General features: G+C 41.5%; 1 protein-coding gene across 11 annotated transcripts in view; it reads right to left on the bottom strand.

Moving 5' to 3' along the window:
* INTS8 (integrator complex subunit 8) overlaps nt 1-14,653 on the bottom strand; it is a 58,022-nt gene extending 43,369 nt beyond the window's left edge. For 5 of the 11 annotated variants that reach the window (XM_063643445.1, XM_063643446.1, XM_063643450.1 and 2 more), the window contains exons 1-6: nt 14,323-14,642; nt 12,811-12,985; nt 10,485-10,625; nt 10,095-10,166; nt 8,539-8,590; nt 5,377-5,559 (exon numbers count right to left, since the gene is read on the bottom strand). In XM_063643445.1, coding sequence (XP_063499515.1) covers nt 5,377-5,559; nt 8,539-8,590; nt 10,095-10,166; nt 10,485-10,625; nt 12,811-12,985; nt 14,323-14,452 — 753 coding nt within the window. In that variant the 5' untranslated portion in view covers nt 14,453-14,642. Of the gene's footprint in view, nt 1-922; nt 1,031-5,376; nt 5,560-8,538; nt 8,591-10,094; nt 10,167-10,484; nt 10,626-12,810; nt 12,986-14,322 lie in introns of all 11 variants that reach the window. The other 6 variants (XM_055286784.2, XM_063643443.1, XM_063643444.1 and 3 more) reach the window with 3 other exon arrangements.
* Between the last annotated feature and the right edge of the window lie 522 nt (nt 14,654-15,175).

Below are 15,175 nucleotides of genomic sequence, written 5' to 3'. Positions count from 1 at the left end.
AAAGTTTGAAAAAATATTTGTTTTAAATTACTATACCTGAAATGCCATAAAATTAGAAACCAGATTAATTTCCTAGCAAACTAAAATGAGGATTTCTAATGGGTCTATCTAGAATAGCCAGAGCAATTAAACCTCTAGGGCATTTAATCAGTATCTCTACTAAGGACAGCAGATTGAAGTGGGAATTTTTCCAGGCACCAGCCATACAAAAACCTAGTCACAGATATACTTTACAATTCAGTCATCTGAATCATAAAAAGAAAAACGCAAATGATAAACACAGTAAAAATGTTTATCCATATTAGGAATTAATGAAAGCCAAGTTTATAAAAGATACTATATTTCACCCATCAAGTTAGCAAAAAAAAAAAAATTTTTTTTGTTAAACACTCACTGCTAACTGAAGTGCTCTGTGAGAAATGTACCTGGAAAGTAATGTGGTTTGATAAATTACAGCCTCAGAAAAATACATAATCATTGACATGGTAATAATTGTAAGAACTTAAACGTATCTGAAATCTGAAGAAAAATTTAGGCTTGCAGATACAAATATTGCAGCTGTATAATAAACCTAAATGCCCAAACATAAGGGAAATGAAGTAAATCAGAGTACTTCCACGTAATATGATACATTTATAATGCCTAGTCAAAGACTTCAGCAAGATAGAGTATTTACAATACGAGCTTAACTGTACAAAAAACACACAGAAAAAAACTGGAAAAAAATTCACTAGATTTATAAAAGGGGTTATATTTCCAGGTTATATTATTACAGATTTTTAAAAACCAGTTTTAGTACTTTCTTGAACATCACACATTTATAATAATGAACACGTTTTTATCATGAGAAAAATCAAAGCCAAAAAAATGTATAGATGTTTTAAAGAACTGAATATTAAGTTCCTAATATGACTGGATTTACCTCTGCAATTAGTTCTTTGGTTCTAAAAAATTTTTCCCTGGCATTTTCATAGACAGCTGAATTTGTGGAGCCTTGCTGGAAGTATACTGCGCCCAAATCATAGCACACCTGAAATAATAATGAACACCAATTTGCTTAACAATTTCTCAGGTATTTAAGAGCTGACAGAACCAAAACTGTCTTTATCTCAGGAAAATACAGAAAAAAAGACATAAAAAAACACATATTCCAAGGAGCGGTGCTACCACCAGTGTTCTTAGTCACAAGCAACATAAACCAACTCTGGTCAATTTAAGCAGAATATTGATTTACTGAGTAGATTTTAGGTCACCTACAGAATTATTAAAAAGGCTAAAGAATCTGACTAGAAAAAAGGGTAAGGGAGACATGCAGTCAGGATGAGAGCCAACACTAGTCTAGTGAAGAATCTCAACAGTAGATTCCACAGCTCCTGTCACCCGTAGCCACCAGGACCAGACCCTGAAAGCAGCAGCTACACTCCTGCAAGTGCTGTCCCCGGAAACTAGATTTTACTGTCGCTGTTGCCGCTACCCACCACCACAGTGGATTCTCCATTACCCTCAATGCTATGACTTACTAGGACTAGCTTGTGATTCAGTCTAAAAGAAGCATAGCCATATGTTTTTAAAACTTACGTGATATGCCTGCCCTCAAGCCAGATAAGGCTAGAGAAAGCTAGTATTGGGAGTTTTTATTCTATAAGAAGGCTGGCTGGGCGCGGTGGCTCACGCCTGTAATCTCAGCACTTTGGGGGGCCGAGGCGGGTGGATCACAAGGTCAAGAGTTCGAGACCAGCCTGACCAACATAGTGAAACCCTGTCTCTACTAAAAATACAAAAATTAGCTAGGCGTAGTGGCACGCGCCTGTAATCCCAGCTACTTGGGAGGCTGGGGCAGGAGAATTGCTTGAACCCGGGAGGCAGAGGTTGCAGTGAGCCGAGATCGCACCACTGCATTCCAGCCTGGGCGACAGGGGAGACTGTCTCAAAAAAAAAAAAAAAAAAAAAAAAAGAAGCAGGCTCTGCCTCCCACCAGTCTGAAAAGATCGAGAATTCTTCTAACACAGGAGAGGGAAAAAACGCTGGGGAGCCCATCAAAAGCGAAGGTGGTGCACGTCTACCATAACATACTGGTTAAAGTGAGAAATGTATGCTAACTATAAAACTTTCCCAGTTGTATGTTTCTATGACAGAATTTGTATGTAAGATGTGGACACTAGGCGAAAAAGAAAATAATCTGCATGTTTTCAAAAAGCTTATACTGACACCTGGGATTACTAAATGCAAAACTCAAAAAAGACTCAGATTATTTAGTTCGACTTGGCCATTTTATGGATAAGAATACAAACGCCCAGAAAGTGACATGAAAAGCATATAACCAAGTAGTGGCAGAGCCAAAGTTTGAATTCAGATTCCTAAGCTCGTAATATTCTGACTCAAATTTATTCTACACATGGCTGACAGATCAAGTCTTCTTGATCTGACTGACTTAAGAAGTCTTCAATTATTCCCCAAAACAGAAGAAAGTTCAAACTCCTTGGCCTGATGTGTAAGGATCTCAGAATGTGGCCTAATCTCTCTTTCCAAACCTCTCCACTGTGCTCTATTTTAATCACACCAGTCTTCTCAAGTCCCCATTCACATGAGATCCTAGAAATATGCTTCATTCCACACCCCTTACTTCTTTTATACCACCAAACCAACCTTTGGCAACAGATACTTACTCCTCTTCCAAACTCCTAAGCTATAATCATGCCTGGTATTCATCATGAAACCACTCTTCACTGATATGCTTTATAAATATGGTTCTGTCCGATTCAAAGAATCCAGGTTAATTCTCCTTAGCCTCTACAACATTGCTTTGCACTATTTAGTCCACACTACATGTTTGGCTTTTTTTTTTTTTTTTTTTTTTTTGAGATGGAGTTTCACTCCTGTCGCCCAGGCTGGAATGCAATGGTGTGATCTCGGCTCACTGCAACCTCCTCTTCCGGATTCAAGTGATTCTCCTGCCTCAGCCTCTCGAGTAGCTGGGATTACAGGCACCTGCCACAACGCCTAGATAATTTTTGTGTTTTTTTGTAGAAACAGGATTTTGCCACGTTAGCCAAGTTGGTCTAGAACTTCTGACCTCAGGTGATCCACTCATCTCGGCCTCCCTTGGCTGATTTTCATTCTAGAGAGTTCCTCCTATCTGGAGTAAAGGGATGCTAAAAGAGCAAAAAATACACACATACACACACACACACACACACACACACACCCATGCACATATATGCATACTTACTACAGTTATATATAATTCCCCTTTCTAGGCAAAGATAGACTGCAAAATACCAAAAAGATATTTTCAAGTATTACTCTAGCAACTGACTAGCCATTACAATGAGTTTAGAGGTTAAGAGGTGGTCAATAGATTTACCGTAAAAACAAAAAAGCCTGATAATGAAGCTGCCCTGAAAGGCAATAAGGCCTGGTTTTATTGGGGAAAAAAATAACAATTTTTCTTTTTAAGTCTAAGGTAAATTTTAGTAATGTAAAGAACCTACTTTAGATATGATCTGGTGGCTCACACCTGTAATCCTAGCACTTTGGGAGGCCGAGGCAGGCGGATCACTGGAATTCGGGAGTTTGAGACCAGCCTGACCAACATGGAGAAACCCTATCTCTACTAAAAATACAAAAATTAGCTGGGCGAGGTGGTGCATGCCTGTAATCCCAGTTACTTGGGAGGCTGAGGCAGGAGAATCACTTGAACCCGGGAGGCAGAGGTTGCGGTGAGCTGAGATCATGCCATTGCACTCCAGCCTGGGCAACAAGAGCGAAACTCTGTCTCAAAAAAGTAAAACATTGTCATGCCAGCAAATGAGTGTTACCACTAATTTGCCTTTCAAAAAACAGGAATTGTCACTCAGCTATGTAAGTAAAAGTACATTTGATAGTTTGCCTACCACATACAGATGTTTTATAGGAGTTTTGTTTTCAGGTTGTATCATCCACCACATTGCGAAAATCAGAAGTGTCATCAACAACTTTTAAACGGGTTCTGAAAGATTATGAGATACTACATACCAGCAACACTCCTATATGCAAGTTTCATCAGTGATGTTAAAAGGTTACCAAGTATCCTGTTATCCCAGCACTTTGGGAGGCCAAGGTGGGAGGATCCCTTGAGCCCAGGAGTTCTGAGACCAGCCTGGGCAACATAGGGAGACTCTGTCTCTATAAAAAAAAAAATTTAAATTTAAAAAAAAAAAAAAAAGTGTTACCAAGTATCAATACTTCATTACTCCTACTCCTGCTGCAAACTCCAGCTCAGCAGGCCTTGAATAAATGATTACCTTCAGCTCTGGAAACAGCTAATCTGAAAAGGCACCTTCCCAAAACTGTCATAACTATTTTTACCCCTTTCCAGAAAAGGAATTAGTGATAAAAGAAGCCATGCCAACCCATACGAATAAGGAAAGACAATACAGTTTAGAAGGTACAATCCTAGTAGCCCTCTCTAGGCAATCACTGAATACTTTAAAATTTCTATTTTACTCAAGGTTCTATTCTGGAAAGTAAGACACAGAACATATTAAAAAAAAAAAAAAAAGAGATGTCAAAGAGTTTATAATCCAGTAGGGAAAAAGAAGACATAAACACATAAAATAATATCTAACAATGGCCGGGCGCAGTGGCTCACGCCTGTAATCCCAGCACTTTGGGTGGCTGAGGCGGGCGGATCACGAGGTCAGGAGATCTAGACCATCCCGGCCAACACGTTGAAACCCCGTCTCTACTAAAAATACAAAAAATTAGCCAGGCGTGGTGGCAGGCGCCTGTAGTCCCAGCTACTCGGGAGGCTCAGGGAGGAGAATGCCATGAACCCGGGAGGCGGCACTTGCAGTGAGCCGAGATCGTGCCACTGCACTGTCCAGCCTGGGTGACAGAGCGAGATTCCGTCTCAAAAAAAAAAAAAAAACAAATAATATCTGACAATAAGCACCAACTGAAAGCTGTGAAAGGAATGAGGGGCCCAGAGTTACAGAAAGTGGGCAAACTTAAAATCCCTGAAAAGCTAGACATTCTCTCTTGAGGTCTAGACTTCAAAATCTAGCACAGTATTAGTTTTTATTTTCTTTTGGTCTGATTAGATTTCTAATAATATGAACAAACTGTAAATCAATCACATATAACTGTATTCTCGGTACTTAAACTATGTCTCATAAATACATTCCGGAAACTATTTCAGAGACAACAGATGACATAAAATTTCTCTTCCATTTCTTTTAGAAAAATGTCATCTTATAAATGTATAAATACAATGCAGTTTTAATAGCATCTTAAGAGACAAAGGCAGAAATAAATTCTAATTAAAAATAGGAGGATGATCTCATATTAAGATTTTCCAAAAAAATGCCCTACGTAAATTAAGTACCAAATGAATACCTGGCACTGCATTTCTTCGGTTTTGACTTTCAATCCAGCAGTAGAACTCTCAGTTTCTCCATTTACCATGCCTGGTTCCATGGCCAATAAATCTAGAGTTCTCATCGTATGGACATAAAGATCCTTGTTTAATTTTAGGGCTGCTTCTAGTACCAAAATAGAATCAGCAGCTTGTTCTTTAAGCTACAGAAATCAATAAACAAAAAAAGTACAAAAATAGCAACTGATTATAATAACCAAAAATATTTACAGTCTAGTAACTCAGTACACTAACCTATTAAAAAAATTTTTAACACAGCAAGAGTACAATTAAATTTGTTGAAATAAAGTTACCTTAAATGAAAGAAAATAAGTTCCTATTGTGAGGTTAGAAAATATGAAAAACAAGAGGGCCAGGCATGGTGGCTCACGTCTATAATCCCAGCACTTTGGGAGGCCGAGGTGGGTAGATCACGAGATCAGGAGTTCGAGACCAGCCTGACCAACAGGGTGAAACCTCGTCTCCACTAAAAATACAAAAATTAGCCGGGCATGGTGGCACACACCTGTAATCCCAGCTACTCAGGAAGCTGAAGCAGGAGAATTGCTTGAACCCGGGAGGTGGAGGTTGCAGTGAGCTGAGATCGCGCCACTGCACTCCAGCCTGGGTGACAGAGCGAAACTCCATCTCAAAAAAAAAAAAAAAAAAAGAAAAAGACAATATAAAAAACAGGAAAGACTGGTATCTTTTTTTCTGTAGAAAAGTTGGTACTTTAGGCCAGGGGCAGTGGCTCACACCCGTAATCCCAACACTTTGGGAGGCCAAGTGAGGCAAGAGGATCATCTGTGGCCAGGAGTTCGAGATCTGCCTGGCCAACATGGAGAAATCCTGTTTCTACTAAAAGTACAAAAATTAGCTGGCCATGGTAGCATACACTTGTAATCCCAGCTACTCGGGAGGCTGAGGCACAAGAATCGCTTGAACCTAGGAGACAGAGGTTGCAGTGAGCTGAGATCGTGCCACTGCACTCCAGCCTGGGTAACATAGTAACATTCTGTCTAAAAAAGAAAAGTTAATGCTTTAAAGATTTAGCTAGTGGCCAGGCACGGTGGCTCACTCCTGTAATCCCAGCACTTTAGGAGGCCAAGATGGGCAGATCACGAGGTCAGGAGTTCGAGACCAGCCTGACCAACATGATGAAACCCCATCTCTACTAAAAATACAAAAATTAGCCAGGCGTGGTGAAGCACGCCTATAATCCCAGCTACTCGGGAGACTGAGGCAGAAGAATCCCTTGAACCCAGGAGGCAGAGGTTGCAGTGAGCTGAGATCGCACCATTGCACTCCAGCCTGGGCAACAGGGCAAGACTCCATCTCAAAAAAAAAAAAAAAATTTAGTTGGACACAGTGACTCATGTATGTAATACCAGCACTTTGGGGGTTTGAAGTGGGTGGATCGCTTGAGTCCAGAAGTTCGAGACCAGACTGAACAACATGGCAAAATCTCATCTCTACAAAAAATACAAAAATTAGCCAAGTGTGGTGGCACATGCCTGTAGTCCCAGCTACTGGCAACACTGAGGTGGAAGGATCACTTGAGGCTGGGAGGTGGAGGCTGCAATGAGCCAAGATCAGGCCACTGCACTGTAGCCTGAGCAAAAGGGTCAGACCCTGTCTAAAAAAGAAAAAATTTGCACTCTTCCACTTGATTTATTCAAGAAATATCTGTATACTTCAATGTGCCAGCCATTTTATTAGGAACTAGATAACAACAATGAAATGATGCAGGCTTTGGCTTCCACATTCAAAATACTACAGCATATTTGCTATAGTGAGATACAGATCATTTCCTACCTTTTTCTCTCCTCACCCAGCCCCTACACCTCATATGGTAATACGGAACATTGTAGGTGTTAATTATAGAAATCATTTCTAAATTATAGAAACTGTCAGGTTTCTAATTTTCCATTATGTAGATCAATTAAAAAATAACTGCTAGGCCAGGCGCAGTGGCTCACACCTGTAATCCCAGCACTTTGGAAGGCCAAGGTGGGTAGATCACTTGAGGTCAGGAGTTCAAGACCAGCCTGGCCAACACGGTGAAACCCTGTCTCTACTGAAAATACAAAAAATTAGCTGGGCGTGGTGGCAAGCGCCTGTAATTCCAGCTATTCAGGAGGCTGAGGCAGGAAAATTGCTTGAAGCCAGGAGGCGAGGTTGCAGTGAGCTGAGATCACGCCACTGCACTCCAGCCTGGTCAACAGAGCAAGACTCTGTCTCAAAAAAATAAAAAATAAAAAATAAACTGCTGTAATTTATTATAAAAGTAATTTTAAAATATAAACTATACATGTTTGTCATAGTTTTTGGAAAATACAAAATATAAAGACATCACCTGTAAAATCAGTTTCTCATATCTACTAATGTATCATGAAATAGTCAAAAATAGAATCAGTAGTACTCTATTATTAAAATTGAAAGTCTATGTGTGATTTAGAATATTACCTATATCCTAATAGTAAAACCTTAATGTCACGGCACTTAGACCTTCACAATTCTCATGTCCCCAAGATTAGAAGACACATCTATACATGCTATAAAGGCAGGGGTCCCCAACCCCCAGGCCATGGACTGGTACCAGGAACCGGGCTGCAGAGCAGGAAGTGAGCAGCGGGTAAGCCAAGAGAAGCTTCATCTGTATTTACAGCCGCTCCCTATCGCTCGCATTACGGCCTGAGCTCCACCTCCTGTCAGATCAATGGGGGCATTTAGATTCACACAGGAGGGCAAACCCTATCGTGAACTACACATGCGAGGGATCCATGTTGTGTCCTCCTTGTGAGAATTAATGCCTGATGATCTGTCACTGTCTCTCATCACCCCCAAATGGGACCATCTAGTTGCAGGAAAGCAAGCTCAGGGCTCCCATTGATGCTAAATTATGGTGAGTTGGATAATTATTTCCATATGTACTACAATGTAATAATAATGGAAATAAAGTACACAATAAATGCAACGTGCTTGAATCATCCTGAAACCATCCTCGCCCCCCACCCCCAACACCACATCCAGTTTCCTGGAAATTGCCTTCCACAAAACCAGTCCCTGGTGCCAAAAAGGTTGGAACTGCTGCTCTAAAGTTGTTACTGAAATATTACTGTGTAACTGATGCCAATACTTACCACTTTCAAAATGTTTTCTGTTAGCTCTTTTTCCTGTTGCATTTGATTCATACTAAAAGAGAAACAATTGAAAACAAAAGTATCAAAAGTTACTCTCAAGACTAAAAAATTCAAAACTTAAGAGCATCATTCTTGAAAGTTAGGTTCAATTTAAGACTGTTTTGTTTTTTTTTTTTTTTTTTTTTTTTTTTTTTTTTTTTTTTTTTTTTTTTTTTTTTTTTTGAGATGGAGTCTCGCTCTGTCGCCCAGGCTGGAGTGCAGTGGCGCAATCTCGGCTCACTGCAAGCTCCGCCTCCCGGGTTCACGCCATTCTCCTGCCTCAGCCTCTCCGAGTAGCTGGACTACAGGCGCCCGCCACTACGCCTGGCTAATTTTTTTGTATTTTTAGTAGAGACGGGGTTTCACCGTGGTCTCGATCTCCTGACCTCGTGATCCGCCCGCCTCGGCCTCCCAAAGTGCTGGGATTACAAGCGTGAGCCACCGCGCCCGGCCCGACTGTTTTTAATGTTATTTATTTTCATGTTTGAAAAAACAAAACCCTCAACTATTATGATGCTTATTAACGTACCAGTATTTTCTCATTTCCTTTGTTTGGGTTTTTTGTTTGTTTTTGAGACACGCTGTCACCCAGATTGGAGTGCAGTGGCAGCCTCAACCTCCTGGGTTCAAGTAATCCTCCCACCTCAACCTCCCAAAGTGTTAGGATTACAGGTGTGAGCCACAGCACCCAGCCTCATTTACTCAATTTAAGAGCAAAATTTACAACAAAAGCTCATTTGTTATCAAGTTAGAAACTATGCTTTCTAGCTCCAAATTTGGGTACGCTGCCATGTGGAAATTAAGAATCAGGTTTAAAACTCCATCCTCCACTCCTGCTGCTTCACTTGACAAGCCTTAAAAATAAAAAATTTAAAAAAACCTCCAGATACGATCAACTTTCGTATTGTACTCTAATACTGACATACATTAATTTCCCCACATACAAATCTTTTTCAAGACAATTAAATGAAAAAAAATCACGCTGGGTACCGTGGCTCACACCTGTAATCCCAGCACTTTGGAAGGCCAAGGCGGGTAGATCACCTGAGGTCAGGAGTTCGACACCAGCCTGGCCTACATGGTGAAACTCCGTCTCTACTAAAAAATGCAAAAATTAGCTGGGTGTGCTAGCACACACCTGCAATCCCAGCTACTTGGGAGGCCGAGGTGGGAGAATCACTTGAACCCAGGAGGCGGAGGCTGCAGTGAGCCGAGATCACACCACTGCATTCAAGCCTGGGCAACAGAGTGAGTCTCCATCTCAAAAAAAAAAAAAAACTTACTGCTTTCAGATAAATGGCACAATTCCCAAAGCACTTCCCTTCTTAGAACTCTGTATCTAGCACATTACCTGACTCTCCAGCCCCTCCAACTCCTTCAAACAAACCTTCACACAGGCCTTCTGCCCTCCTATTCCTGCTCTACTTCTTTCATAACAGAGGTTATTAAAAACTTGCAAACATTTTTAAAACTCTAATGAATAAAGTGCCAAGTAAAGGTCATAGCCACCAACTTACACACTTAACTGAGGGGGTCCGGGTTTTGCCTGTTTGACTGGAAAACTACTTTGAACAATTGTCCTAATTGCCCTGAAGAAAAGACAGGAAAAAGAAAATTTCATACATTATAAACGTCATCTCAATTATTTTTTCAAGTACTCCTTAGGTTTGTATAAATTATATGAAGCATTAATTGACACATGGTAAATCCTGCATAAGTCATCCACATTTTTATCAGACTGCTTTTCATCTATGCAGTCACAAATTTTCTCCACCATCAGACTCACAGTTCCCAAGATTTGAAAAATCCCTGCAGAAGAATGGGACCATTAAAAGCATATCCTTGAAAGCCACAGTGCAATAAAACAGAGGTTGCCCAATGCAGTCTGAGTTTATGAAAACATTTACCATCTATTATAGAGAAGTACAGCCATGGCAGTGGTCGGAGGTAAAGTGGCCAGATCCATGTCTACATGCTTTGTCCCAGGAGGAACTTTACTGATGCAGAGTAGTTCATTTAGTAGCATATTCAATACTGGAACAGATAAACTTGAAGAAGCAAAACGTACATGTTTGCACATTAATTGTGAAAGAAATACGAAATACATACAGAATTCCATATCGGCACTGAAAATATTTACATTGTTAAGGAACCACATCTCTGGGTTTAGCTATCAAATGCAAAAAGATTTTTTTTTTTTTTTTTGAGACAGAGTCTTGCTCTGTCGCCCAGGCTGGAGTGCAGTGGCAAGATCTGGGCTCACTGCAATCTCCGCCTCCCGGGTTCATGCCATTCTCCTGCCTGAGCCTCCCGAGTAGCTGGGACTACAGGAGCCTGCCACCACGCCCGGCTAATTTTTTGTGTTTTTAGTAAAGACGGGGTTTCACCATGTTAACCAGGATGGTCTCGATCTCCTGACCTTGTGATCCACCTGCCTCGGCCTCCCAAAGTGCTGGGATTACAGGCGTGAGCCACCGTGCCCGGCCTAAATGCAAAAAGATTTTTAAAACTTTTTATTATGAAAAAATGTAAAACACAAAAGTAGACAGGATATAATGAACCCCTATGTACAATCATCTAGCAATTATCATGATACCCACTCTTACTTCATCTCTATTCTTCCCCACTTCCCAAATCATTTCATCCATAAATATTTCAGAATATATCTCAAAAAATTAACTCTTAACCTAATCACAATATTAATTAACATAATCACAATATTAGACTTGCTTACTGTCAAACAGCCTATCAGTGTTCAATTTTCCAGCCGCCTCATATATGTCATACTTCTTTGTACCCATTCCTATCTGTTGATGTCTCTTCAGTCTATAACATATAGCTTCCCCCGCTCAGATTAAAAATACACTTTACGGTGGCAGGCGCCTGTAGTCCCAGCTACGCGGGGAGGCTGACGCAAGAGAATGGCGTCAACCCAGGAGGCGGAGCTTGCAGTGAGCGGAGATCGCGCCACTGCACTCCAGCCTGGGTGACAGAGCGAGACTCCGTCTCAAAAAAAAAAAAAACAAAACACTTTAAAAATTCTAATATTTAATGCTGAAGAATGTGGTTAAAAAGAGGGTTTTTGAATACTACTGGTGAGAGTATAAACTCTTTTGGAATGCAATCCGGCAATATTCATGTGTCTTAAAAATGTTTATACTGCATGATCCAGCAATTTAAGGAGCTATCCTAAGAATACAACTCAAAATACAAATAAATTTATTTTATGGGCAAAGATATTTAAGGTCCTGTGATTTATATCAGTGAAAAACTAGAAATAAACTAAATGACTGTCAATTAAGGAACAGTTAATAAATTATCCATACAACGGAATTCTCTCCAAAAAATAAAAAAGGGGAAATGTTCATGATACTGTTAGGTGAAAAAACCAGAAATCAAAACCGTATATAGGATATGATCACAACTTTAAGCCTATAGAGAACAAAGAACAAAAATTACATGAATATGTCAAAAAAATACTCTCTCCTCCCCAATTATTTCCTATTTTTTTAATTTTTCCCAACTTCCTATCAGGGATTTTTTAAATTGTGATGAGAAGGGGATGACAATAAATCATTTTCTAATAACAGCCTTGAAAGTATTTATATTTAAGCAAATAAGCACTGACTCTAATCAGCTGTTTTACTAGGAAATAGTGATTTATGACCAGTAAAATTAACTCAATTATTCAATAGCAAATCATCCACATTACACAACATCATTTTTATTCATTTTCTTCAGATATGTAAAAGTCACTTAAGAAATTTACAACAGTTTAGGTGTGGATTTTCTCTAGTTACCACATCAAAAGTAATGTTATATTTGCATATTTTATCAAGAATATATAATCTTTATTTTATTTACTTTTTTTTCCGAGTCTTACTCTATCGCCCAGGATGGAGTACAGCAGCGCCATCTCGGCTCACTGCAACCTCAGCCTCCCGGGTTCAAGCGATACTCGTGCCTCAGCCTCCCAAGTAGCTGAAATTACAGGCACCCGCCACCATGCCCGGCTAGAGATGAGGTTTCACCATGATGGCCAGGCTGGTCTCAAACTCCTGACCTCAAGTAATCCGCCAGCCTTGGTTTCCCAAAGTGCTGGGATTATTATAGGCGTGAGCCACGGCGCCCAGCACGTAATTTTTAAGAGCCGATATCATAAAAGCATACATAGAAATAAACCAAGATATCTAAATAGTACTTCAAATGAAATTTCACTGAAATCTTGGATACCTTTTCTCTAATATGTCTAAGTCCCACTTCAAATGTGCAGCAACTTTAAGAGCAAGTAGTTTTAAAATACGATTTCTCTTGTTATCAGGCGGAGGTTGAACTTGGTTTTGTTCATTAACTGAAGGTTTGGAAGCCTGTTCCAAAAACTGAACTATAAGTTGAACTGGTGCAGGATCTAGGGTTTAAAAGAAATAAATTCTTAAATTTAAGTTTTAATTATGAAGATACAAAAGGATTCACTATTGGTTTGTTTTTGTTTTTTTGGGGGGGAGGGTTGGGTTTTTTTTTGCCACAACAGGAATCCAAACAGCTGTGCTGTTAAAATGACTACGGAATACCATATGTAAGAAGTGTGCCTGGGGGTTAAAGGAGATGTGGAAGAGTGGTAAGGAGGAAGGGTAACAGATTAGAGTGGAAGAAAGCAAAAAAAAAAAAAAAAAGGCACCTTACGGGGAAGAACGTTAGCAGTCATAGATTTCTGGTTCTGCAAATAACCAGTCAATTAGAAGAATGAGACACAAACATTAGAACTATTATTTTGACACTTAATTAGGGGGACCTCCATCAAGTGACCTCTCTGCACCTGTTTCCTCCAATGCACAATAGAGGATATCACCTACCTCACAGGATCATTATGAAGATTAAATTAAAGGAGGTAACAGATGTGAACAATCAAGTACAGTGCACGGCACCCGGAAAGCACTGAACAAATTATCTTTCAAAAGGAATGAATTAAAGGCATTATACAGGTGGCAAAACTGCCTAAGTACACTAACTTCTTATACAGTGGTCTCTATCAGTTAAGGCCAGTCTATGAGACTGAACAAGCCATATACAGATTTGAATTCAGAAAAATGCTATCCGAGGAACTTACCTTTTTGTGCCAATACCTTTTGTAAGAATGCCTGGAGTTTTCCTCCTAACCCCTCAATTTGGGCTATTAATCGTTATCATCACTATACAAAGCCATCTTGCAAATGTGCAGCAGTTTCTGCTTTCAAAGATTTTCTTTTAACTTACAGCCCAACTTTGGAATAAGAGTCAATAAAATTCCCTCACTGAAGAACAAAATGTTTAAATAAGAACCTAAGATAGTAACTAGCGTCAGGATCAACACCCAACAGCTGGTTTCTCCCCAGCTCCCTGAATTTATTCAGCTTGGGGTTGAAGGAGGGCTCTGGTCAGCCTCCCCGACCCAAGCAACCACAAGACCCGCCTCGCAGCCTCTAAAACCCCAACAGTAAAAAGGTAAATCGTAAAAAGGACCAAAGGGTTTAGACTGACAGCACCAAGCCCTCCCCTCCGGGGGTAGGAGAGCTTTTGTTTCGAGCTTTTCTTTGACCCTCCACCCGGGCATGTTTAAGGCAAGCGAGGAGCCCGGCCGGAGCTGGGCTCCTGTGCGCGCCTCCCAGGCCGCAGCTTTGGTGACCGAGAAGGCGAGGAGCGGAGGGAAGCCGGGCGGACAGCGCCGGTGGCGGCATCCCGCTCCCCAGGTGCAGGCGCCGCGCTCACCCGGGCAGGGCTTGCGCAGATGTTTCTCCAACAGTGACTCCTCCAGCAGGAACTCAAACCAGCAGGTCTGCGGCGGGGTGCAGGGCCGGCTGGAGGTGGCCGCCTCCCGGTCCGCCGCCTCCGCGCTCATCCTGCCCCCGCCGCCGCTACCACCAGGGCCGCTTCCCGGCTCCAACCTGACACTTGGATGCGGGCCGGGGCCTGGGGTATGCGGAACCCGGTGGGAGACAGGCCACGCTCCGAACGTCCCGGAAACTCACACAATCCAAAATGGCGGCGCGGGCCAGCCGGAGCTGCGATCCTGGATCCGCCTCTCCGCGCCACCGCCGCGCCTTCGGACCAATCGTTGTTCGGGTTGGAAGGAAAGGGGCGTGACTAACCTTCGAACCACGCCTCCTCCCGGTTGCCATAGGAGACGGCGCCGCATGAAGCCGGGTCGCGGGTGGGCTTTCCCTGTTCTCTGATAGTTCTCCAGCGAGAAAATGAGACAGCCTCATCTAGGGTTGCAACGGGCCTCAATATTTTCGTAAAGGCGAAGCGAAGGGTTCTAGCTGTGACCCAAGCAAAGTTTATCTCCTGTGCTTTCAATTTCCCCGTTCCCATTTCTGAGATTTCCTCGCACCTGGGTCCTCTCCTCAGATGCTCCCGCCGTCCTGCCGAGAACACCAGCTTCCCACCCGCTTCCTGGACTGATGGCAGCATACGGTGAGCAGCCCTTGCTGCTGGCTCCCGATACTTAGAGCCTAGTTGATCCTCTCGATATCCCCGCTAGAGGCGCTGTTAACCCTATACATTTACCTCCGTTCTGTGATGTTCTTGTATTTTTCATTAACGATTAAAACTGAAAAAAGAT

This window comes from Symphalangus syndactylus, chromosome 7, assembly GCF_028878055.3.
Source record: "Symphalangus syndactylus isolate Jambi chromosome 7, NHGRI_mSymSyn1-v2.1_pri, whole genome shotgun sequence".
Lineage (NCBI taxonomy): Eukaryota > Metazoa > Chordata > Mammalia > Primates > Hylobatidae > Symphalangus > Symphalangus syndactylus.
The sequence above is the reverse complement of the archived record's forward strand: the minus strand, read 5'-3'. Positions and strand labels throughout refer to the sequence as shown.